At 37.7% G+C, this 27,452-nt stretch overlaps 1 protein-coding gene across 2 annotated transcripts in view; it reads left to right on the forward strand.

Moving 5' to 3' along the window:
* The window catches only part of LOC149785508 (uncharacterized), a 408,800-nt gene that overhangs the window by 28,195 nt on the left and 353,153 nt on the right, over positions 1–27,452 (forward strand). For both annotated transcript variants that reach the window (XM_089979307.1, XM_089979308.1), the window contains exon 2: positions 13,322–14,445. In XM_089979307.1, the coding sequence (XP_089835433.1) occupies positions 13,613–14,445 (833 nt within the window). In that variant the 5' untranslated portion in view covers positions 13,322–13,612. The remainder of the gene's footprint in view (positions 1–13,321; positions 14,446–27,452) is intronic.

Raw genomic sequence — 27,452 nt, forward strand, 5'->3', positions numbered from 1 at the left:
TATTTTAAATATAGCTTGCCAGACCCTAACAAAATTCTATGCTGTTTTTAATATGGGGATTGGGTGGTTCGGAATATGCACTTTACAATATTTACGGAACAATACTATAAATTCTTGATGGCACGCAACCCGTTTTCACATTGTTCAGTTAACGATGTTCAAAGTTATCAATAATTTTTACTTAATCTTTATTAAGCTACGGAATATCTTGTATATTTAAAATTAAATGCGTGCTCGAAATAAAAGATTGACGTGTTTTGGAGTGGTCTGAAATATCTTTTTGATGCATAATTATTTCAAAACTCATATAATAAAAATGACAGATGAGAATTTTATGTTTGACTTGCGAATTTTGTTTCCCAAGAGAATAAAAATGAATGCCATGGGCAAACCTTGCATTCGACATTAATCTGATGCAATGCTTTACAATAATGTTGAATAAAGTAATGTAGATGTATGTTCTGAGGTTTTTCAAGGTTTCCATTTTAATTTCTTGCTGCTCGGGAACGCAGACTAGGCCTGATGCGTCTTTCGGCATATCGCAATAGGAGATTAATGTTGATCTTGGATGCTTCCAGCAATAATCTTCACACTGAAAACGATCTTGAACATTTTAGAATTAGGTTTGTTTAAATCATTATAGTGTATTTTAAGGAGTTTGGCCATTTGCACCATTGTCTTTTTTTTTTTTTTATTTTTTTTGTCTTATATGCCTGAACTTATTTGACATATTACTGCAGGTATTGCGCTTATATGCCGTTAAACCCCGTACATACACTCGTGCCTTCATTCTTGAAATATTTTTAATTTAGCCGTGATCTAAGATGTACACTTTCCTGTAAACAATACATTTTCTCATCCATTTAAAGAACTAGTGGGTTTTTTGTATACCAATGTATGCGAGATCCCTGTTTTAATGTATTTCCTTGGTTCCTTACACGTATCAGTTACATGTGAGACATTGACCTTTTACTGAAGTATGACAAAAGCATGTCTGTTTCATGACAAGCTATGCTGTAATAAAAACCATTACTGTTGAATAGAAAGTTCTATGAAATCACATATAACTGGTTCTGATCAGTTATAAACCCGAATCAGCTGAATTTAATTAAATTAACTCACATAAAATTCTTTGCTTATAATACCGTATTAGATGACGATAAAAATAATTTCTGCTAGATGAGTACGAAGTTACTGAACATATTTTGTATGATTGCAATATTACTTTAAAGTTTTGGTACCGTTTACCTAAACTTCGTACACCTAATTGCTAAGATATTTTGTTAATTTGTCACAAACTAGTTTTTTAGGATGTGAATAATTTAACACTTTGTGTAATTCTTGCTTATTTTTGCTAAATGTTAGGTGTTATCTTGCAGATTCAATATGAAAAATCGTTTGATTTATAATTTTTAGACAAATAGATAAATGTAGAACATTGAAATTACACCGCACGATTAAATAAAAAAGAGGATCCGTTTCTTAAACAAAATGGACATCGATCAAGACTATAAGAAACATTTTTCTCCATGCAATTGGTTATTTCTATTTGGGTGTGATTTGATGAGAAACAGCAACAAAATATTATAATATCACAAACATCTATATTACCCAAACATGGTATACTTGCATTTGTGTATCTGAGTTGTGTATTGTGTATCTGAGTTGTGTATCTGAGTTGTGTATTGTGTATCTGAGTTGTGTATCTGAGTTGTGTATCTGTATCTGAGTTGTGTATCTGAGTTGTGTATCTAAAATGACTGCGTGCTATATGCTTGTGTGCATGTGCGCATGATATTTCCGTTTCTTTCTATGCATGTTGTACTGATTGTGCCTAGAAGGCCTAGATCATCTGATAGCCAGGACTTACTAACAGGTGCGTGTACAAATAGTAGGAATTTACTGAATTCTATGGAGTTTAATCCACTAAAATACCATAAGCTGAAGCAGACGTGGAATTGTTCCATTTCTAAATCTTATTATGACAAAGATTGATTTTTGATTTCTCAACTCGGTAAAAAAACAAAAGTCTTTATGTCTTTTGCATGTAAATGTACCTATCCCACGTCCAAATAGGTTTTTCAGGCAAGTCAGGCAATCAGAATTATTAAACCTAAGTGCACTACAAATTGTTCACTGAGTACCGTGGTGTATTCGCTTCAAAGTCAAATTAAACTGAAAACAACAACGATGCCAGTCTGCCATAGAATAATGTGCCTGTAAACCAGGGTATATGCTGTTTGTTCTAATGATTACTCCTAACAAACTACACGGATCCAGATCTGTCGGCACATTATGCGCCGGCAGATCTGGGTCTGTGCAGTTTGCAGTTGGAATCGACTTATAAGGGAGTACAGCATGGTGTTATAAGTTGTGCCGTGTGATAAATGTATATTCAGTTTTACAATAGCTATTACTGTAAACGAAGTTTTAGTTCTTCAAATTGTATAACTCAAGAGATGTTAGTGTATCCTTCATAACTAATCGTTCTGTCTGGACCACACACATTGAGACGGAATGGAATACATTTATCTGTATCTGAAATCCAACGGTTTGACATCCTGTAAAATCTTAATACGAGTGAATGTCGATTGTTTTAAATGACCGAAAGAACTATGCAGTTTGTCCACCACATTTGTAGAAAGGTCGGTGGTGGTGTTTTATAAATGTACCCTTCCAATCTTCCTTCTTTCCTTCCTACTTTCATTTCTGTACAATAATTCCCGTAATTATGATTGATATGCAGCTTAATAATGACGAGATTTTGGATAAGTGTGATGGACGGAGTTCAATATTTATCTTAAACTTAGTTATAACCTCTGTTTGTTGGATCATCCACGTTGGTTTCTGAAAAATAACCACCTTAATTACCCAAATTGGACACACATTATTCACGAGACATTGAAAGTTTACGATTTTCAGCAATCTGCGTCACCGTTTAGCTGAGTTATAGCCCGTGATTGCCAAACCCACCCGATTTTGTTTCCAAAAATGAACTCCTTTAATTAATACTGGATTTCATCCAAATTTGGCACGCCGCTAGATACTGATGAGGCCTTGGGTGAGTTTGATTGAGAAGTTTACATATCATTTTTTAGATTTTGCGTAGACCCTGAATTTCAAACCTACACATTTTTGTTTCTGCACAGTAATTACCTTACTTATTGTTAGAATTCAATACAATTTTCTTTGCTGCCGGAAATCGATAAGACTTGGCAGTTGGTTTGACAGCATTCTGCATCATTATCTAGATGAGTTATAGCCCCTGATCGTCCCCATTTTTGTTTTCACACAACAACCACTAAAATTAATCTTCAGTTTCGTTTCAAACTTGGTGTGTTTCTTGATATTGCTGAGACCCTGGGTCGTCCGATTGTTCGTGGATCCCCACCCCCCACCCCCGACTCAGAGACCCATCCACTTTCTTGTATGCACAATAAATCCTAGATTATTTCTGGATCCCATACTAAAATCGTATGCTGCATGTTATGGATAAGACTTTGGTTAAATTCAAAGTAAATAATACCCTCAAGCAGTATTAGATGTCATGATATTCAGGAGATCTTTGATGAATTCGATTGCCAGCCTTCCACGCAATCCCTTTGCAAAGTTATCGCCATATATTATCGGATCCGCGGTTTATTTCCTACACAATAAATCCTTGAAGTATCATTGGCTTTGTGGGTTTTTTTAACGTTACAAACAATTTATTTAGTGCCGATGCACTTGGAACAAAGTGTCCTGATCAAAGATACACGGTGTAATCGACATGGGCTAGACATATACCGAAACTGGAATTCACGAGCCCTGGATGATATTGACAACTTAAAATGCTATTTAATGTATTTTACGTACGACGTTGGTCAATATGCCGTATATTTTGGCCAAGCGAATTATGATAAACACAGTCAAAGCTATGCATTGTAACGATGGCATACTGATCGCAGGATAGATACAACGTTATGGTAATTACTAATAGGTAAAATACTGAATCAACTGCAACTAAATCAAACAATATTTTATATATAGTTTATGTGACTTCAAAACAGTCATATACAATAATAATAATAATAATAATAATGTTAATGTGAACTTATTTTAGCGCATACTCTTTAGAAGCTATAAGCGTTTTACAATATTAGGTAACACAAAAACACATATGAATTGCCCACTGAACTTAGACACAAAGACACAGTGATCCAATTCAAGAGTGCTCTTAAAACTCACTTATTTCGACTGCAAGAACAAACTTAAAGACCCGTTAATGTTCCCTAACTTAAATATTTCCAGCATGTTTTTTATGTGTTCTAATTTCATGGTGTTTGTTTTTTGTAATAATATCATTATATACGTTTTTTATGTTATAGTTGATGTCTAATGTTGTAAGGCGCTTAGAGCTTCTAAAAATTAGGCGCTGTACAAAGTCCTCATTATTATTATTATTATTATTATTAGTAGTAGTAGTAGTAGTAGTAGTAGTAGTATATAAAGAAGTAAACATGATTAAAATTCGTTAAGTGTGTTCTTGTAGTCGAAATATTTGAGTTTTAAGAGCACTCCAGTGAAATCACATTATCTTTGTGTCTAAGATCTATGGGCAATTCGTTCCACTTAGCTGGGCCCTGGTACACAAAAGAACGTTGTCCGTATGACTTCGTTTTAATAATGAGAATGCGTGTGTCGGAAGAGGAGCGTACGTTTCTAGATGGGGTATGCACATGATTGAGGTCATATATGTGTATTGGACTGGTGACAGTCAACGAAATGTAGCATAATCAACAGATTTTTTATTATGGATCGAACGGGCAGCCAGTGAAGGATACTGAAATGGGGGTGGGGTGCACGGGTTTTGTACTCTAAGGATGCTCCAAACAGCCGTGTTTTTAACTTTTTGAAGTTTCTGCAGTAGATGCTGAAAATAATCAGACAGAAGTGATTTATAATGGTCCAGTATTGAAAGTACTAAGGAACACACTAGTGTTTTAGTAGCATCCACCGAATAGAAATTTTGAATAGAACTGATGCGTCTCTGCTCCAGATAGGTAGCCTTGCATATGCTGATTGCATGCTGGTGTAATGAGAGCGTACCGTCAACAGTGACAACTAGGTTTCGTACTGACTGCGAATTTAGAATTTAATGTTGGTGTTGCTGAAACTTATTTTTTTAGGTAAGGGATGTGAATGAGAAAGTTACCTACTTTCCATGACTTCATATCGGGAATGCACTCTCCATACATTGAATGGTATCTTGAACTTCAGTTGGGCAGCTAGATTTGTATATTTTAGTGTCATCAGCATACAGTTGGTGTGACACCCGATGTCGATATATGATACCTAATCTCGGCTGAGTGTACAGAACAAAGAGAAAGGGGCCGAACACGGCGCCTTGTTGAACACCAAAAAACATAAATCAACTGGGCTGGAATGTTTCCATTTACGGACACAATTTGTGTCCTGTTGTCTAAGCAGGACTTGAACCACATGCTGAAGACGGTGAAGTAATATATAATGTCCATTGTGTCAAATGCCGCAGGCAAGTCAAGGAGGGTGAGCATTGTAATCTTTCCACTATCCAAAGAAGAGAGAAGGTCATTAACAACTCTCAAAAAGACAGTTTCAGTACCATGGTGAGGGCGATATGCAGACTGTTCATTGCTGAAAAGACTATTTGAATTCAGGTGAGATACAAGTTGGGATAGAAGAACTTTTTCTAAGATTTTTTAAATAAACGAGAGGATATAAACAGGACGGTAGTTATTTAAATCGTTAGGGTCACGTGTCGCTTTCTTCAAAAAGAGCTTTAGAATGGCGGTTTTGAAAAACGATAGCAATTCTACAGATGAGAGTGAAGTATCGATAACATCGGTTAGTGAAGGCAATACTAAATCTAACGACTCAGGCATTAGTGATATCGGAATAAAATCGAGTTCACATGAAGAACACTGTCACTGAAGAAATTTGCAAACAGGTCCGGAAGGTCGTTGACAGGGGTGTACATTTATTTCATGACATTTAACTTGTTCGTAATCACGAAGATCTCTTTGCAGCTGGAACTTTCAGTGACCTTAGTATTGTAGTGTGTTTACTTCGCTGCATGATAAATGTTTTTGACATTCTTCTTAGCAGCTTCATATATCGACTTATGAATATTGAGGCTGGTGGAAAGCAAAATCCTCTCAGCTTTACAGCGTTCTCTTTTAACAGTGCGTAGCTGGTCCCTGACTACAATTCCATAGATAACACATTTGAATGGATACTCTGCACTTGGTTGCTGGGCCATGTTTGTCAAGCAATAAACGCAAGCACTTGTCAGGTTATACTGCTGTCCGAGCTAACGAAGTTGTTGGATTTGCTTGGATGTCATGCATTAGTTGGGCCCTATTTATCTTACCGAAGTTTATCTTAGCAGCAAACCTATCGTGGTTAATTGCTGATACGTTGCGATGGCATATGAGGCAGAGATGATCTGCTGCAAGTTCATGGGACACCAATGAAAACTGTAGAACCTTTATCATCAGGTATATGAAGAATCGAGTCTAAAATTTGACCAGGTTTATGGATTGGTTGACTAACTGACTGTTGGAGATTAAAATGCGAATAGAATCTATATATACCCTTAAACATGTTAAAGCTACTCCTCCGTAACAGCAGTGACTTATGTGGTATTGGTACGTAACCACTATGGTGTGTAAACGTTAGTGCATGTGTTCTCTGAACATTTAAGGGGTTGTTTTAAAATTGAAATATTTCGTACCATTTTATATTTAATGTTTCACATGAATCGTGCAAGCTGTCACTCACTGAACTTAGATGACCTTGTTGCTACTCGATATTCTGGCTCACCCATATATACAGTATCGTAAACCTGTCTCACTGTACGACAAACGGTATTCATCGTAGTATTGTAAACCTATCTCACTGTACGACAAAACGGTACTCATCGTAAAATCGTAAACCTGTCTCACTGTACGACAAACGGTACTCATGGCAGAACCGTAAACCTATTGCACTATGCAAGAAACCGTACACATTTTTAGTATCATAAACATCTTACACTCTATAACAAACGGGGCACATTTTAAGGAAAAGACTTTTGATTAAATATACTCTTAAAATTGTTTATGTAGCGATTCTAACTCTCACCACAATAATAATCATGTTTGAGAAATTCGGCATTGATAAGTATTGATTACAAGTTGAAATTAGGTGACAAAAATGTGGGTGCAACGTCTATTACTGAACCTGACATACGCTTGCCATGGTCACACAAACATTCACGTTTGAATACAAAAATAAACAAATAAATAAACAAATTCCTGACAAGGAAACTTGCAATCATTAAAATCTTTTGTTAATAGATGTTACACTCTGAAGTTTGATACTTCCGCTCTGTAATATTAATCCAACCTCAACCATGTCCACTGTATGAATCCACCCAAGAAATGTTTTGACGGAAATAAAAAAGATCCCTTTAATTTCGTATAAAAAAACAGTAACTAATTTGATAAAATACACAGTTTGTAGCATGTACAAGCTATTTTGCAAACATTCTCTGTCCTAAAAATTTAGTAAATTTGTTTGAACATTTACTAATACAGTCGTTAATCATATTGACATGGAATGGAGAAGAAAATCCAAGCAGATATACGGTTTTTGGACTTCAACAGATATATTTTTTTTTAAAAAAATATACGTTTAATTTTCTAGATATGAGGAAATATTTCACTCGTACAGTGGAAAGATTTTGTATTGTTACGAATGACGTCACCACTCGCGACAATACAATGTTTCCACTTTTTGTATTGTGATATTGTAATAATGGCACAGAATGACTGTGGTACTGTAATAATAGTACAGAATGACTGTGATACTGTAGTAATATTGCAGAAGTACAGTTATACTGTACTAATGGTATAGAATTACTATGATAATGAAATAATGGTACAAAAGTAGTTATACTGCAATAATGTTAGACTTACTGTGGCAATGTAATAATGGTACAGAATTAATACGGCAGTGTAACTATGGCACCGCATTACAGTGATACTATAATAATGGTACAGAATTACTGTGGTACTGTAATAATAGTACAGAATGACTGTGATACTGTCATAATGGTACATAATTACTGTGATACTGTAGTAATAGTACAGAATTACAGTTATACTGTACTAATGGTATAGAATTACTATGATAATGTAATAATGGTTGTGATGTGGCAAATTTTATGTCGATCTAACAAGAATACATTAGTTGAGACCAGACAACCATTAATTAGATTTATGGAGACAAGAGCGTATCATATTGCCATACTACCGTGTACGGTAATGTCCTTTAGAGGGAGAATTTTGTTCCTAATTAAACATTTGTTTATACAGCAGCCAGGCGGACAATTTAGGACAAGGAAAACTTCATTTTCATGGTAAAGTTGTCACAAATTGAGAGAACGCAGAAACTCTGTCACTCGAACTACCAGGTCAAGCTGACCCTGACTTTGTCGCCTCTTAAAAAAGGCGGCAGAGATATTTGATGCTGATTGGTTACGTTAAATGAGAGGGCGTGTTCCAACACAAAATTTCATAGGTTTTAATATCGCCCGCATCGAATTTTAATCAGTCTAAGCTTTTCCTGCAAGAGGAGACCCAAAAGGTAGGACTCCGGGAATTTGCAAGAAATTTCCGTAAAACAACTGTTGTCCAAAAAGGGGGCGATTGTCGAAAGGAGCCGACGAACTAATTTACCGATTAGAGGGAGGAACGTTGAAAGCAAAGGGAGAAAATAGCTCCTGAGACGTATGAGACGGATTATCCTGTGACGCAATCCGGCGACGTATTAATTTCTGAAGACGTATTCTGAGAGTATCCTGAGACGGATGATAGAAACCAGCTTGTTAAAACGGGGGGATAATTGTCCCTCCGAAATTTGGTTTTCGTTATCTAGGGGTTGACCGCCCTCGATGTTATTGCCCGGTTCGAGTAATTGTAAATATAAGTGGTGAAACTTATAGGTGAAATAGATAGAGATCTGAGCAGGTATATAGAAAAAACCAACACGAGCCCCCTACATGTAAACAAACAATTTAATCAATTACATACAAACACTGTGACAATTCATTACATCAGGAATGTACTCTGCTTTTAGGAATTTAAACTTTCACCGAAATACAAAGAAAATGCAAATAGATTTAAATAAAATAGCCGATCTGTTTACTGATAGATTTAGTTCATCATAGGATCGAGTGGACAATCGAAGTCAACGTCTTGTACGATTTCATAACCTGCTCGTCCTCAGTTTGGCTTGCTCCCTCTGTAGCTGTTCAGAATCTTGGATCTCAGGATGATACTTTCTACCATCCGTCTCAGGATACTCTCAGAATACGTCTTCAGAAATTAATACGTCGCCGGATTGCGTCACAGGATAATCCGTCTCATACGTCTCATACGTCCCATATGTCTCATACGTCTCAGCAGCTATTTTCTCCCTTTGCTTTCAACGTTCCTCCCTCTAATCGGTAAATTAGTTCGTCGGTTCCTTTCGACAATCGTCCCCTTTTTGGACAATAGTTGTTTTAAGGAAATTTCTTGCAAATTCCCGGAGTCCTACCTTTTGGGTCTCCTCTTAATGTATTCTTGTTAGATCGACATAAAATTTGCCACTTCACAATGGTACGAAAGTAGTGATACCGTAATAATGATAGACTGACTGTGGTAATGTAATAATGGTACAGAATTAATGTGGCACTGTAACTATGGCACCGAGTTACTGTGATACTATAATAATGATACAGAATTACTGTGATAATGTAATAATTATATAGAATTACAGTGATATTGTAATAATGGTACATAATTACTGTGGTAATGTAATAATTATATAGAATTACAGTGATATTGTAATAATGGTACATAATTACTGTAATAATGTAATAATGATACAGAATTACACAAGAAAAGTTCGAAATCAATGTCATAAGATATACCATTTTGGTCCATATGGTAAGCACTTTTTCTTTGATTAACATTTATTAATAAATAAAACTTACTGTTTGTACCCGCTTATAAGACGAGTTAAGCTGCAAATAACAAAGAGCCTGATCTACAGTAGCATAACGAGCCTGCAGATCAGGGCCTGTTTTGCTTGTTCTACTGACTAACCCTATCAAACTGCACCGACCCAGATCTGCCGGCTCATTATGGGACGGCACATCTGGGTCTGTGGACTCGACTTATAAGCGAGTACACATGGGTACGTCACTGAAGAGTTATCACGTGCAATTTATCTAAGGAGAAAATCTCATTCCTTGCATCAATTGGTTTTTACATGTTAAATTTGTACCCCTTTTGTGATGAGGCAGCAGAGAAATTTATGTTCCTGATCTGCTTTATCAAATTTGAATGCTGAAATTGGTCAAGGGCTTTTATTGATTTTGTAATTTATTCTATTAATTCAATTTATTAGTTAGTTATTTTGCCAGGTTCCCTAGGTACTTTTTAGATGTAACTCCATCTGTCGTGCTACTTATACTGCCACAGACGTGACGCTTGGTTCACAAAGGATTTATTGTCGAGTCAGCATTATCAGAAAGCGATACATAGCAATCGGCGGCGGTGGGGCAGCAATTTTTTAAAAATGTTTTGGTTCATGTTTTTTTGTCAACTTCCTGACTGTTTTGTTCTTCACTATGTTTTAGCATGTTCGTGTAGCGAGATATGAGAGTATGAATCATTATGTTATTTCTAACAGATTTCGATCTGAAAAGGTTTATAAAATCATCAAAGACCCAAGGGAAAATAGAAACGTCAATCACATTTGATGAAATTAGATTTTTGAGACCTAAAATATTTGTACTTTAAAATGGAAATAGATTTGTAAATCCTTTAAATACAATGTTTAAAGTATATTTTAAAAAAATATCAAAGGTTTGGAACATTTTCTTTGAAACAGTGTTGCCTAGAACTGATCCCGAATGATTGTGGAATTTACAAAGTACATTTAATCGACTTCTGTCACTTTGTGATTGCATTGTATGTGATGCTGCCAACAAGAATATGTCGCTTCCAATCATGGGCTCCAGCAGGATTTTTTGCAGGTGGGGGGTGGGCAGTCAGTCACTCCCGGGAGAGTTAGTTGCGTAGTTCCGCAAGTAAGCAGTCTGAAACTGAACCTAATATTTACTAAGCGTTTTGAACAGAATCTTGCGACATATTTTCAGCTTCATTTGCATGATTAAACTTATCGTTGTTGTTGTTGTTGTTGTGGGGTTTAACGCCATTTTTCAGCACACGATAGGCTATACAGGGCTGCCAATATTAATGGTGGAAGAAGAATCCGAGAAAACCCCGGAAAGAACCACCGACCCACGAGAAGCTACTGGCAGGCTTTCTCACATACCCACATTGGCTGAATACGAGACTCGAACCGGCGCAGACAGAGATGAGATGTCAGTGATCCGTAACGGAGAGCGCTTTAAACCACTCGGCCACTCGGGGCCCCTTTAAACTTATCGGAATATATATATATATATATAATTGCACGTGACCCCCTTGACCTATGCTGCTTGCGCCCATGCTTCCAATGACCGACTTTTATGCAAGCATACAGTGAATATACAATCATTAGCTAAGCAAATGTAATGTCTGTTGACTGCGATCAAATAAAGTCTCTGTAGCTATTAACACACTGTCCAATTATGCAGGATACACGGTACTAATTGAATGTGAAAAAAATGGGAATCAGTTTGGAAATGGGTGAAGATACAATAGAGTATATAGTGGGTTATAATGAAAGTTTGATTTTAGTAAAAATAATCTCTGGAGATCTTTTCCTAGTTGTAACTGAAAAACAAAATAGAGAAATTGTTTTATTGATGGAATTCATTTTTTTAACAGTCTTGTGTTGGAACACTCATTAATGAAATTTGCACCTGGGCCGACCCGACCACATAGGCACCAGATTTTAAGGTGCCTCCAACTTAGACGGAAGTGATTATAATTTCCGGGTGGGGTAGGGTGGGGCGCAAAAGTCACAGTTCACCTTTGGACCTGACCTGCCTAGTACAAATGTGTATCATGGACTCGAATCTACCATGACACCATGACATAATGTCTCGGCAGATTAAATTCTATATTGTTGGTTCTACTTGTGACTTCAAGTGAACGTCATAGACCCTGATTATTCCAGTAAATTATGCGACGGCATCTAGAATGTTCATAGATAGGTGGATTTTGTACAAAAGCTAATGTAACAATAAAATGTCCATGTACCTGAGTTATCACACGAATAACGGCGGTTGAAACACTAATAAAGTTTTGTTGAAATAAAATTTGAACATCTGTTGACTGAATTATATCTGAATATTCTTCTCAAGGCTGGATTGTTAAACTCCGTGTTATTACGTATCGTTCCATTTTTACATAATTGATCAGAGTTTAATTTTTACATAACTGATCTAGCGTCTGATTTTCTCATAATTGATCTAGCGGTTGATTTTTTTACATAATTGATCTGGCGTTTGATTTTTACATAACTGATATAGCATTTCTACGAATGTTCAATCCGTATTTTTGTATAGCACACCGAAATGGAACTATTTTGGTATTTTCAATGGAGTCCGCTTGTAGGTATTGTAAACAGCAGCGAACCGTATTTTTAACAATGCCAATGTCTTGAATTAAATTTAGACTTTACTGCAAGAAATATTTAGAAAGCGTGCAAGAAATGATATTTGAAAACACAAAACCATATTCGCGTTTATCTATGAGCTTTGATATAAAATTAACAATAGCACAAAGTGTCATAATCTTTTACGAGGAGGAAAATACAGGTTAGGTTCTTTTATCATTGTGAGAAAAACCTTCGTGATGACACAAAGCAGATAAATGTCAGTATTTGCTAAAATCCATTTTATGTAGTGAACCAGATACCGTAATACTCTCTCATAAGCCCACTCGTGATTATAAGCCCATTCCTCATATGCATATAATGTTGACAGATGTTTATTGATGAAAGTTTGACCAATAATAAGCCTATCCCCGAGTTTTTAGCAACGTCGGCCACCTGATCTTATAATTGGAAAAAAATAATCTATATTTTTGTCATTAAGAATCCTGGACCATATTTGCATCTTCACTACTTCAGAGTGATGGTACTTCGAAGTAATATGGACAGGACATCGAATTTACTGTACAGTCCAGATATCATAACCTCCATAGTGTAATAACACTACAGCTTTTTACTTTGTTATTTTTAATGAACGGTAATAATTTCATGTACCGTAAAGATATTGTGTCATTAAATTAGTTCCTGATTTGTATATTTTCAGCACAGAGGATATAAAACACCATTAAATCGTCGTAACTGTGCGCCAACACTTCATGTGTATGTGTGTGACAATTTAAATAATGAAAATTGATTTTCCGTGGAAATCTTCCAGTCATTAACCATAAATAGACTACAAAAAGACGTACATTTTAAGCTGAAGGGGTTGTCTATAATAACAACACAATTGTCAACTTTGCGACGAGATAGAACTTCTAAACCTTCTATTTAACGGTTATTCTTCGAAAAGGATTCTCATTAGAGAGGTGTTCAGCGTACTTTCTTAGAGAGAAAAATGGAAAAAGGGATAGAAAATGAGAGTTTAAAAGCAACATATGCAGATGGCTCAGATACTAAGGTGAAAACCGGTATTAAAACATCAAATATTGAAACTTATGGTTGTAAAGTTTTGCCCTCGGTGTCTGAGTCTTCAACAAAGACACTAAAAGATGCTAGTGATGCAGTGATGCAAAATGAATCTTCATTTCCACAATCTTCTCAAGAGTCTGAAGAATCCGGAATTAGTGATAACCCCTTAGAAGATAATGGAAATTCCAATGACCCGTCAACAAAAGATGCACGGTTGCTTTTCCAATCAAAAAAAGGAAAAGAAGTTGCAAGTGACGAATCTAAGTCCATAACCCAAAGAATGACTGAGAACGAAAAGACAGATAGCCAGTCTAACGACCAGTATGAAGCATCAGATAGCCAATCAAAAGAGTGTATTATGGGCGGTTCAGATGATTCAGAAACAAGCACTGGTCATTCAGAACCTTCTCAGGTCAGAAAGATATCTGAGGGCAATGGAAACCAAGGCCTGTCAATCATCAGTGATGCAAGCGGAAATCGAAAGGAGACTGAATCTGTAGATATTAAGGAAAGAGAGTCCAGTGTTGAGTCTGATGACAAATTTGACGTCACATCTTCTAATCTTGGTTCTGATCTTCCCAGAATACGATCTGAATTTGGACTAGCCACGGCAGGCGAAGGAAGCCGTGGAATGAGCCCAAGATGGACCCTTTGGGCTCCAGAGGACTTAGGGCTTAATGGATCCCACAATATAGATCATCGGAGACGCTCTGATGGACATGCTTATGACTGTGCGTTGCAGCCTCCAATGTCTGGAAGGTAAGTGTTTTTGTATTGTCACCCCGACCCTAGATGTACCTTAATTAATCAAATTAATTATCATATATCCGTAAACAGCTGAACCTGTGAAGTGGAATTCTTGAGCATTCCAGATCCCTTTCCCAGTTCCAAATTTGGCTGAAATGATTCTATGTGCCACGTGTAACCATGGGTTTAGTGCTGTGTGAACGCGTGAGAACAACGTTCACTTACTATTTTGCTCCTTCCCTTACTTTTTTGCGCTCGCCATTGCCCTCCCGCCACCCCCGCACATAAGTAAAAGGCGTTCCCTCACTTCTTTATTGCGTTCTCTCACTTCTTTTTTTAGCACTATACTACAACGTGTAACCGATATCAAAGTGCATAAACTGCAATAAAACATGTACGATTATAAGTTTTGTTTCCCTTGTCATGTTCCCAGCAGCTTATGCAAAGCATGAGCAATATTATTCTGTAAACTACGTGTAGCTGTAGTAGTGATTGCTGTATCTAATTCAGGTTTGATTTTAGGGGTCTTCTTGTCAGAATTAATATTGTAATTTTACTTCGTTATATAAGGAACTAAAGTGTCAACTGCTTGCCAAGTCAAGTGACCAAGAGACATCTTTGATTTTGTGCAGCGAAGCGAGGCTCAAATTTGTGACCCTGCTGTTAGGATCTCACGAATATTGCATACATGTAATGGACACATGTTTACAGACGTTCTATTGAGTGCTGTAGGCAATATAAGGTTTGCAGATAACTTCAGTTGAAATTAATCACATTTGAAAAAGAAATTTCTTGTCAATGCAACTGATTTATTGTATTCACTGAGCAAATGTCGCCAATCCTTGGTATATATAGCTAGCCAAAGCAATGTATTGAACAAGTACCCTCTTGGGAATGAAAAGGTTTTGCTCGTGCTAATTTAAATATATGACCTAATGGGAGAGCATTGCCGTGCCAGCTTAAATATTTGGACTAATGAGTGAGTATTGCACGTGCCAACTTTAATGGGTGGACAATGATGGAACTAGTAAGAGAGCTTGGGTAATCAATCTGACAATTTCCATTGATATCCACATGACTTGACTTGGAAGATGGACACGCGTGTCAACGAGATAAATTGGAGAAACTGACATAAGACTTGCTCTAATATCTACGGAAGCTGTGAATATTGTTCTCAACTATTTTCCCTTATAGACAGAAGACGGAATCTGATTGAAGCATGGTTTTTTTCCCTTCCGATCAGATAGAGGAGCGGTAGATAATGTTTTGGCTGACTGTTATATGTAAAGAATCGAGAGCTACGTGGATGGACGTTCATTTGTTTCACAGAGTTATTTAGAGTCAGAAATAATCACTTTTCCATATTCATTAAAAATTCCTTGCACCAGACAAGCCCCTTACAACAATTTAAGAGCCTGAAGAAGAATTTCACTTTTACTTTTATTTTTCTGGAAGACATTCGTGACTGAAGATTGGATTCATTGACTAGGGCGATGTAATGGTATTGGCAGCTGTAGATGTTATATATATATATATATATATATATATATATATATATATATATATATATATATATATATATATATATATATATATATATATATATATATAGATATATATATATATATATAGATATATATATATATATATATATATATATATATATATATATATATATATATATATATATATATATATATATATATATATATATATATATATATATATATATTCTGGCATCTATTCCTTTATGCAACATAATTATTTTATTTTATTTTTTCACTACATGCCTAATTTTTGGTACATTTTAATATTTATACCTTTATACCAGTTTTGATAGCGTCATGTGGAGATAATTAACTGGTTCGTTTCTTTCCCAGTGATTTAACATTGTAAAATTGATTTGACTAAATATTAAGTGCATGAATGAAACATTACACCGCGCAAGATTTCTGTACTTGATTGCTTTGTGCAACAGAAATGTCCTGACACCCGAAATAATAATAGGAAACTTGTAATGTTTTGTATCAGGTGTATTGATGTTGAGCTGTTATTGATTTTCAGCTTTCAGCCTTTAAGATTTATTGCTATATTAAACGTACATGCAGACATGTTAATTACCCAACTAAAGTTTAAGTCGATTTGCAAGTTCAAGGAGCGCAATCGAATACAATTCATTTTATGTCCCAATAAAAATGTGTTTCAATGAACATTGATCCTGGAATGTGATTTTTGTTTACTTCAATGGCAGTTTTATCCTCTGTGTGTGTGTGTGTGTGTGTGTGTGTGTGTGTGTGTGTGTGTGTGTGAGTGTGTTGAATTGATTTATAATTCAAGGCACTTTATAACAGTAATGATAAGTAATTAGATCCATATATGCTGATAAAGTCCATTGACCACTTTTAACAATTGTATCAAATCATTATGCGAGAACGTTTTTTTCTTCTACCACACAAGAACAGACTACTGTTATGTTAAAATCAAAACAAACTAGCTCTCCTCCAAACTTGGATGATCAGCAGAGAAATACTGTAAGTGCCGCCAATTTTGATCCGTTTTAGTGAATAATGTCTGTAATTATTTATACTTTCTGTTACACAGGGGGAGTGAATGTCCCTCCGTATTTGGTTTTCGTTATCTAGGGGTTGACCGCCCTCGATGTTATTGCCCGGTTCGAGTAAATATAAATATAAGTGGTGAAACTTATAGGTGGAATAGATAGAGATCTGAGCAGGTATATAGAACAAACCAACACGAGCCCCCGTACATGTAAACAAACAATTTAATCAATTACATACAAACACTGTGAAAATTTATTACATCAGGAATGTACTCTGCTTTTAGAAATTTAACTTTCACCGAAATACAAAGAAAACGCAAATAGATTAAAATAAGATAGTCGATCTGTTACTGATAGATTTAGTTCATCATAGGATCGAGTGAACAATCGAAGTCAACGTCTTGTACGATTTCATAACCTGCTCGTCCTCAGTCTGTTTTGCTTCCTCTGTCGCTGTTCAGACCCTTGGATCTCAGGATGATACTTTCTACCATCCGTCTCAGGATATTCTCAGAATACTTCTTCAGAGATTAATACGTCGCAGGATTGCGTCACAGGATTATATGTCTCACTGCACTCTTCTCTATGCTTCTCCGTATAGGTCTCAGAATACCATCACCTCATTCGTTCCATACGTCTCTGGAGCTATTTTCTCTCTTTTAAATAAATATAAATAGAGACAACCTAAATTTCTCGTTATTTATGAAACGGTTAATTCTTCATTATTCTCCCTCGTTATCAGATTTCACTGTCAGTGCTAAACAGACGCTAAGGCTATCAATCGACTCCACATGTCCTATAATGACCCTAGTTAGTCAAATGGCTAATTCGTTACGCCTTGACCTTACACATTACCACATACACAGCGAATAAATAGGATACATCACGTCAATCAATTACTAGATCATTTCCGTCAAGACACACTTATTCTTAATCATACGTGAAATCTTCTAAATTCGGCGAATTCACACGGAATCTTGAAATCATATTAACTAATGTAATGCATTAAATTCTTAGAACATAATTCTTATGCAAACAAGACGACAAATTCAAACAATTCGTCAAACTTATCTAAAGAAGATTAATGTACAACTTCCTATGCATAAACTCAACACAGTTATACTTCATAAAGCAAATTATTACACGAATGTAGAAAAAAGATTCATGCAGATACAAATAAATAACTTCAGCAAAGCATTATATATGGCATCAACAAATTACATGGAATTGTCACACTACCTTAGCTGTCAACGTTTTCTCCCTCTAATCGGTAAATTAGTTCGTCGGTTCCTTTCGACATTCGTCCCCTTTTTGGACAACAGTTTTACGGAAATTTCTTGCAAATTCCCGGAGTCGTAACCTTTGGGTCTCCTCTTGTAGGAGAAGCTTAGACTGATTAAAATTCGATGCGGGCGATATTAAAACCTATGAAATTTTGTGTTGGAACACGCCCTCTCATTTAACGTACCAATCAGAATCAAATATCTCTGCCGCCCTTTCCCAGAGGAGCCAAAGTCAGGGTCAACTTGACCCTGGTAGTTTGAGTAACAGAGTTTCTGCGTTCTCTCAATTGTGACAACTTTACCATGAAAATGAAGTTTTCTTTGTCCTAAATTGTCCGCCTGGCTGCTGTATAAACAAATGTTTAATTAGGAACAGAATTCTCCCTCTAAAGGACATTACCGTACACGGTAATATGGCGATATGATACGCGCTTGTCTCCATAAATCTAATTAATGGTTGTCTGGTCTCAGCTAATGTATTCTTGTTAGATCGACATAAAATTTGCCACTTCACATAGGCCCCTCCTTGAAGAGTAAAATCAGGGATTTTGCTCTCCAAATTTTTGGAGATCTAATCTTATTCAGTTACACGACCTCAGATGAACCCTTCACCTCAGACGTCCCTAGTCTACTTAAGCAGTCAGCTCCTACATTCTCGCTGCCTTTAATGTATCGTACCTGGACTTGGTACTGCTGTAGAAGTAATGACCATCTCATTAGTCGTCCATTTGTCAACTTAGCTTGAGCTAAATAAGCTAGTGGTTGGTGGTCAGTTTCCAAAATAAATTTTCGTCCATACAAGTAACGTTGAAATTTAGTTATCCCAAAGATAATCGCCAAGCATTCTTTCTCAGATACCGAATAATTACGTTCTGCAGTCGACAATTTCCTGCTACTGTAAGCAACTGGGAATAAGCTTCCGTCATGCTCTTGTAATAACACTACCCTTAAACCTCTATCACACGCGTCAGTACCTAAGACAAAATCTCGGGTCACATCAGGCAATTTCACTACTGCGTTTGACGTCAGTCTGTCCTTTAACGTCTGAAATGCTCTTTCACATGCGTCTGTCCATACAACTTTCGTAGGAACTTTTTCTCGAGTTAAGTCAGTCATCATAACTCTCAGGTCTATCATAGCTTGAATTTCATTTCGGACAGTTTCTAATTTTGCATAGGGTAGCGGATATGGCTTTAACATCACTGGTTTCTCATCCAGTAATTTCAGGGTGAACTCCTCCAACTCCGTCTTGCCAGGTCGCTCTGTCAAGACGCTTGAATAATCTTGGAGTAACGACTCCACTTCCTTACGTTGCTCTGACGTTAACGTCCCGTCAAGCACAACGTCGACGTAGGTTTCTTCCCTCGTCAAAGGACAACTAGGGAGTACTTCCGCCTCTCCTCCGTTGTCGTCGACTTCTTCTGTTACAACTGTAGCTACCACGAACTCTGTGGGTGTTTCTCTTTCACGGTGACGTTTCAGGAGATTTACGTGATACAACTTCTCCTTGTCTCCTACCCGGATACGGTAGTTCTGTCCACCTTTTCTCTCCGTTACCACGAATGGTCCTCTCCATGAGACTTGAAGTTTGTTGTGTTCTAACGGTAGCAACAACAACACCTTGTCACCCACCTCGAAGTGACGTTCCTTCGTCCTTTTGTTGTAATATTTGGCTTGACGTCCCCTTGCGTCACAGAGATTCTCCTGAGCCAATTTCGAAACCTCTTTCAGCTTGTTGCGGAGATCAACAACATATTGGTATGTTGTTCGCACTTCCTCCGATGCTTTCTCATCCGTCCATAATTGTTTTAACACAGCCATGTCCCCTGACTGTCCTTCCATATACTAATTCAAAAGGTGAAAAACCCAAACTTGCCTGTGGCACTTCTCGATACGCAAACAGTATCGCGGGAAGGTATCGATCCCAATCCCTAGGTCGACCTTCACATAGTTTCTTCAGAGCCTGTTTCAATGTCCCATTGAAACGCTCTACCAAACCATTACACTGCGGGTGATACGGGGTAGTCGTCAGGTGTCTAATAGATAGTAATCTATTTACTTCTTCCATCACCTGGCTCACGAACTGCGTCCCCTGGTCAGTCAGTATCTCCTCAGGGACACCAACTCTAGATCAAACTCCTAACAAGGCCTCAGCCACCGTAACTGAGTCAATGTTCTTCAAGGCCACTGCCTCTGGGTACCGAGTGGCGTAATCTACTATCGTTAATATATAACGATTACCGCTTTCTGCCGCCGGCTTTATCGGACCTACCAAGACCATCGCCACCCTCGAGAAAGGTTCGTCAATCAGTGGGGTGGTTCCTAGTGGCACTGGGCGATGGGAGGTCTTGGGTGCCACCCGCTGACACTTGTCGCACGACAAACAATACCTCCGAACATCCCCATACACACCTGGCCAGTAGAACTCCCTCACCAACCTATCTCTGGTCTTCGCCACGCCCATGTGGCTCCCAAGTAGACCCTCATGTGCCAGCCTAAGCACTTCTGCTCGCTTCGCTCAGGGCACAACAACTTGCTTGAACGTATCGGTCCCTTTCTTGGCGTACTGATACAAAATACCGCGTTTCGTCGCGAACTTTACCTCGCCGTCTGGCATTCTCCGTACAGACCCATCATTTGCGTACCTGCGTACCTTGTTGAGAGACAAATCTTCCTCTTGAAGTTTCCTCAACTCGCCAGGTAGCAAATTGTCTATAGGCGAAGTCGTGGGTCGTAGCGGCTTTGACCCTGACCTTCGCTTCATAGCCCTCGTCTCAACAGACCCGACGTATACAGGTGTACACGTCATAGGGTTAGGTTGCGTCAACACATACCTACACCCTAATATTACATCATGAGACAGTACCGACAAACACGCTGCTTGAATTCGTCCCTTTACATACGGCGAATCAAGATCAATGCTAACGACCGGAAGCGAATCCTTCGTCCGGTTAGCAAACTGGACTTCAACCGTCTCGCCTGTATAATCCCCAGGCTTGACATACTTACTATCCACCAAGGCAGGATAACTGCAGCCATTATCATACAGTACGGTTGCCCTCTCACCGTTAACCGTAGCTACTTCTGTATTAGTCAACTCCACTGTTTCTTGTCTCTTAACAGTATTCGGAGTTACCGAATTAATCGTTGTCGGACGATGCTTCCTACAATCCTTAACGACATGGCCTGGTCTGTTGCAGCCGTAACACACCGGCTCACCTTTCCTCCCCGTGGCATCTTTCTCTACCCCCTGAGTCTTCCCCGACCCACGGAAATGTTCTCGGCTGAGATTTCCGGCCCCTGGCCTCCCACCATTCTGTCCATTCCGTCTTTGGGGTGCCACCTCAGTGGTCTTTCTATGCTCGCCGATTCCAGGTCGGTCCCTGCCACCCCAGGTGGTTGGACGCGAGTGCGCGCTCTCATAGTGCTCGGCCATCATGCTTATATCATCCAAGGTCGAGAACTCACGCTCCGCTAAAAATACTATTAAATCCTTCCTGTACGTACTTAAGACATGCTCTTTCAAAATTTCTTCGCGTATGCCTTCATACGTTAGCGCGGTGCCAGACATTTTCATCCATTTATCAAAAATTACGCGTACTCGGCTATGGAATTGCGCGTGCGTTTCGGTAGCTTTTTTCGACGATTCTCTAAAGAGTTTCCGGAACGTTTCTGCCGACAGCTTATAGTGCCGTAGTAGCCCTTTCTTCAGAGCGTCGTAGTCGTCTATCTCCTCCGGTGTCATATTGTGGTAGACGTCTTTCGCGGTTCCCTGTAAGAATGCTGAAACATTGATAGCCCACTGGTCTCTGGGTAGCTGATGAACCAGTGCCAACTTTTCGAACTGTGTCAGAACGTTGTCAACAATTTCGTCCTTGTCATTGAACACGGGCATGGTGATCTGTATTGGTCGTCTGTCTTCAGATCGTCTACTTGTGGACCCTGGACGTTCGTTCAGATCTTCACCCCTCCTGAACTCGGCTTCGATCCTCAGTCTCTCCATGGCTGACATATGTTCGCCTTCTTTAGATTTCTCCTCGGACTGCAATCTGGCTAGTTCGAGCTCTCGTTCAGCTGCTTGTCTGTCTTTCTCTCGTTCCCTTTCCTCGGCCTGCAATCTGGCTAATTCGAGCTCTCGCTCACGCTCAGCTGCTTGTCTGTCTTTCTCTCGTTCACGCTCAGCTGCTTGTCTGTCTTTCTCTCGTTCACGCTCAGCTGCTTGTCTGTCCTTCTCTCGTTCCGCGGCTAATTGCTCCTTGTGTTCCCTAACACTTCGTTCGACAAATTCAGCTAACTGAGTTCCGTCGTAACCTAATTCCTCTCTTCCTATTGACTTAAATTCCCTAACTAATTGTCTGTCCGTCGCCATCCTGGTCTACTTGTAAGGTGACACAAGAATTAAGTCTTTTACCTATAACTTAAGTTTTACTGCCCTATTTGAAAATAGCCCCTCACGTATTTATCGTATGCCTGACTCAGTTAAACCAGACGGTCCCTGTACCAATCAATCAATAAATAAACGGGTAGTACGCAGCTGGAATGCCTCCCCAAATTAGTGCAGCGCTTACCCACTAACAAGGCGTAATTTATTACTGCGGGATTTGCCTAAATATCTCTTCTCACAAGAGAATACAAAGGAAATTTTCCACTTTACCCCACAAATTTAGAATACGATTTGATAGCAAAGGTATGTGTCTCAATTCTTACAATATTCTCATCACAATATGAAAAGAAATGGCAAGAAATTAGCATGCACAATATATATATATATATATATATATATATATATATATATATATATATATATATATATATATATATATATATATATATATATATATATATATATATATATGTATAAACAAAATAGCAGGCAATGACTCGATTCACTCTGATCCTTATTTCTTATAGTAATAATGGAATTATCACTATCTAGATACTGATTTTGTTCTATATTTGCTCAGACTCTTTTACTCGAATGAAAATGTTCTGATATCCCGGACGAAAGCTCCCAAATTGTTACACGGGGGGAGTGAATGTCCCTCCGTATTTGGTTTTCGTTATCTAGGGGTTGACCGCCCTCGATGTTATTGCCCGGTTCGAGTAAATATAAATATAAGTGGTGAAACTTATAGGTGGAATAGATAGAGATCTGAGCAGGTATATAGAACAAACCAACACGAGCCCCCGTACATGTAAACAAACAATTTAATCAATTACATACAAACACTGTGAAAATTTATTACATCAGGAATGTACTCCGCTTTTAGAAATTTAACTTTCACCGAAATACAAAGAAAATGCAAATAGATTAAAATAAGATAGTCGATCTGTTACTGATAGATTTAGTTCATCATAGGATCGAGTGAACAATCGAAGTCAACGTCTTGTACGATTTCATAACCTGCTCGTCCTCAGTCTGTTTTGCTTCCTCTGTCGCTGTTCAGACCCTTGGATCTCAGGATGATACTTTCTACCATCCGTCTCAGGATATTCTCAGAATACTTCTTCAGAGATTAATACGTCGCAGGGTTGCGTCACAGGATTATATGTCTCACTGCACTCTTCTCTATGCTTCTCCGTATAGGTCTCAGAATACCATCACCTCATTCGTTCCATACGTCTCTGGAGCTATTTTCTCTCTTTTAAATAAATATAAATAGAGACAACCTAAATTTCCCGTTATTTATGAAACGGTTAATTCTTCATTATTCTCCCTCGTTATCAGATTTCACTGTCAGTGCTAAACAGACGCTAAGGCTATCAATCGACTCCACATGTCCTATAATGACCCTAGTTAGTCAAATGGCTAATTCGTTACGCCTTGACCTTACACATTACCACATACACAGCGAATAAATAGGATACATCACGTCAATCAATTACTAGATCATTTCCGTCAAGACACACTTATTCTTAATCATACGTGAAATCTTCTAAATTCGGCGAATTCACACGGAATCTTGAAATCATATTAACTAATGTAATGCATTAAATTCTTAGAACATAATTCTTATGCAAACAAGACGACAAATTCAAACAATTCGTCAAACTTATCTAAAGAAGATTAATGTACAACTTCCTATGCATAAACTCAACACAGTTATACTTCATAAAGCAAATTATTACACGAATGTAGAAAAAAGATTCATGCAGATACAAATAAATAACTTCAGCAAAGCATTATATATGGCATCAACAAATTACATGGAATTGTCACACTACCTTTGCTGTCAACGTTTTCTCCCTCTAATCGGTAAATTAGTTCGTCGGTTCCTTTCGACAATCGTCCCCTTTTTGGACAACAGTTTTACGGAAATTTCTTGCAAATTCCCGGAGTCGTAACCTTTGGGTCTCCTCTTGTAGGAGAAGCTTAGACTGATTAAAATTCGATGCGGGCGATATTAAAACCTATGAAATTTTGTGTTGGAACACGCCCTCTCATTCAACGTACCAATCAGAATCAAATATCTCTGCCGCCCTTTCCCAGAGGCGCCAAAGTCAGGGTCAACTTGACCCTGGTAGTTTGAGTAACAGAGTTTCTGCGTTCTCTCAATTGTGACAACTTTACCATGAAAATGAAGTTTTCCTTGTCCTAAATTGTCCGCCTGGCTGCTGTATAAACAAATGTTTGATTAGGAACAGAGTTCTCCCTCTAAAGGACATTACCGTACACGGTAGTATGGCGATATGATACGCGCTTGTCTCCATAAATCTAATTAATGGTTGTCTGGTCTCAGCTAATGTATTCTTGTTAGATCGACATAAAATTTACCAGTTCACACTTTCGCCATGGAATAGTACCCATACGTTTACTATCATCATAATTTATGTGTAATATAGATAGTTTAGTTCCTGATTTAATACGTCTTACTCATTAGAATATGGATTTTGAACAAGGCTAGTATACCAGTCACATCTAGCAACATTAAAGAGTTTTAGTGACCAAGATTTCTTGCATGCAATTGATTCTGAATCTGAATTTTTTAAAGTCACTGTTTGAAAACATTTAATTTTGACGCATATATCATTTCTACACCAAAGAAAGAAATGAAAGGCTGTACTTTTTGTATAGGGTACCAATTTTAACCACCCCTCTGCGGGATCGTGTATACATGATAGGTCCGATTGTGCATGTCGTAAGAGCCAAACTTATGAAGGCGGGAGCCAGGCTGGTTCAGTGATTAGCGTTCCAGACTCACGACCGAGATGGTGCTAGTCCTTACATCAATTACCTCGATACTAAATAACCTACTTGAATTGCTTTGCCGTTAAACACCATACCAAACTAATCAATCCCATCAACCGCCCAATTAACATGCATACAGTATTCCGATAAATCACACACACACACACACACACTCCAAAAAAATCTGTGTTGATAGTAATGGACGATATATGGGTCTAATATTGCCTGTTCATTAAAATGTGAAATTTTGTAGCATGCAAATCTTTCTAGAACAAACATGCGTACACTTTAGACACATACCGGTAATTGGTAATAGCCATAGCTAGAGAGAAATTCAAAATGGCCACATGACATAGGGTTTTGCTATTCCACGTGGATTTACAAGTCACCAAACTTTGCTCCGGAAATATAATGTACATATCACCAAAAGAACCTTTCAGCCGACGTTAGCTCCACAACCGCGAGAAATATCGGTAAGTGTATAAAATATACACCGATGTGTGCAGAAAAAAATTGACTGCAGATTTTTGCAGCTTTTAATGAATAAGCGATATCAACCTCTAAACCGGAAACCAATATCGTCCCGGGAGAGGAGCTTATTTATTGGCCTGTCATACAGGCAGCTGCTGTAACTGTCTCAAGCCACTGGGTCGATGCCTTGATTTCAAGCATGTGACCTCTAATCCAGCGAGTGCTATTGCTGTGAAGGAATTTAAATTGTAATTCCATGTCATATTTATCCGAAAATAAGATTATAAAAGTTACAAAAGGGTGGTTCCAATCTTGAAAACTTTCCAATCCAGGACCAGAAGTCTGAGATGGAAACTGTGATGCTTAATTAAGAGAATTTAGAATTTAATTAGCTATTCTGCTATGGGAATGGGATCTAATTTATGATTTAAATGAAGTTGTTTGAAGAAAAATACTTGCGTGTGAACAATTTATATTGGAGAAACTGATATACGGCTCGTGATTTTCTGTTGAAAATAGAATGAAGTATTTGATTGGATTAGTTTCTTTCAGATACATCCAATCAGATAGCGGAACATTGTATTCAGCCAGTTACATGCGGCATGCGTTGACGTAGAACGAAGTGGATCGGCGACTCTTATCTGCTGAAGGTGCTGATTTACATAAAAGATATTATATACCATGCTAACTTATGAATCAGACACAAATTTTAACTTTTCACATTGATACAAACTCTCTTGCACCAGACAAGCCCCTACCACCACCACCACCACCACAAACAAAACATTTATTAGACCGACAAAAGAATTTCCTGGACATCGGGTTATGGTATTTGCTCAGTTTAGAATTTATGTACATGTTCAATAGATGAGCGTTAGCTTTAATATTAAATATTTATAGCGTAGGAATGAAGAGGACAGAAAGACAAACTGACAAATGGCTTCAGATTATTTCAAAGAAAATATTCTCTTGGACGCGTGGTTCGCTATGGAATGAAGTCGTGCTTGCAGTGTATCAGATGAAACAAGTATACACATTGAACATTCATTTGTTCAACTAAAATGAAACATTAAGATGAGAGTTCATGTATAAAAAGGTAATCTAATTGTATATTACTGAAAACAAAGATGGCTGAAAATAGGTATCGATGTTCGGGATCGTAGTGTGATGATGGCAGTACTTAATTTACGGTGGAGATTTACATTTCTTTCTAAATCCTGATATATACATATGTTTACTTGTAAAATATATAATTTGCCAGACAGAGAGAGAGAGAGAGAGAGAGAGAATGCATTTTGATTTTTTTAGTAGAAGTTTCAATAGTGAACTATCTAAACTGTTTAAGCCATAGGATCATAATCAAGGGAGGTCTGCTGCACTCAAGGAACTGAATTACCCTCAATAAATTATTAATATTATTATTATTATTAGTAGTAGTAGTAGTAGTAGTAGTAGTAGTAATAGTAGTAATAGTAGTAGTATTAGCAGTTGTTACTACACGTACACACCCCTGGTA

This window comes from Sinohyriopsis cumingii, chromosome 13 (genome assembly GCF_028554795.1).
Source record: "Sinohyriopsis cumingii isolate HCF-2022 chromosome 13, ASM2855479v2, whole genome shotgun sequence".
Lineage (NCBI taxonomy): Eukaryota > Metazoa > Mollusca > Bivalvia > Unionida > Unionidae > Sinohyriopsis > Sinohyriopsis cumingii.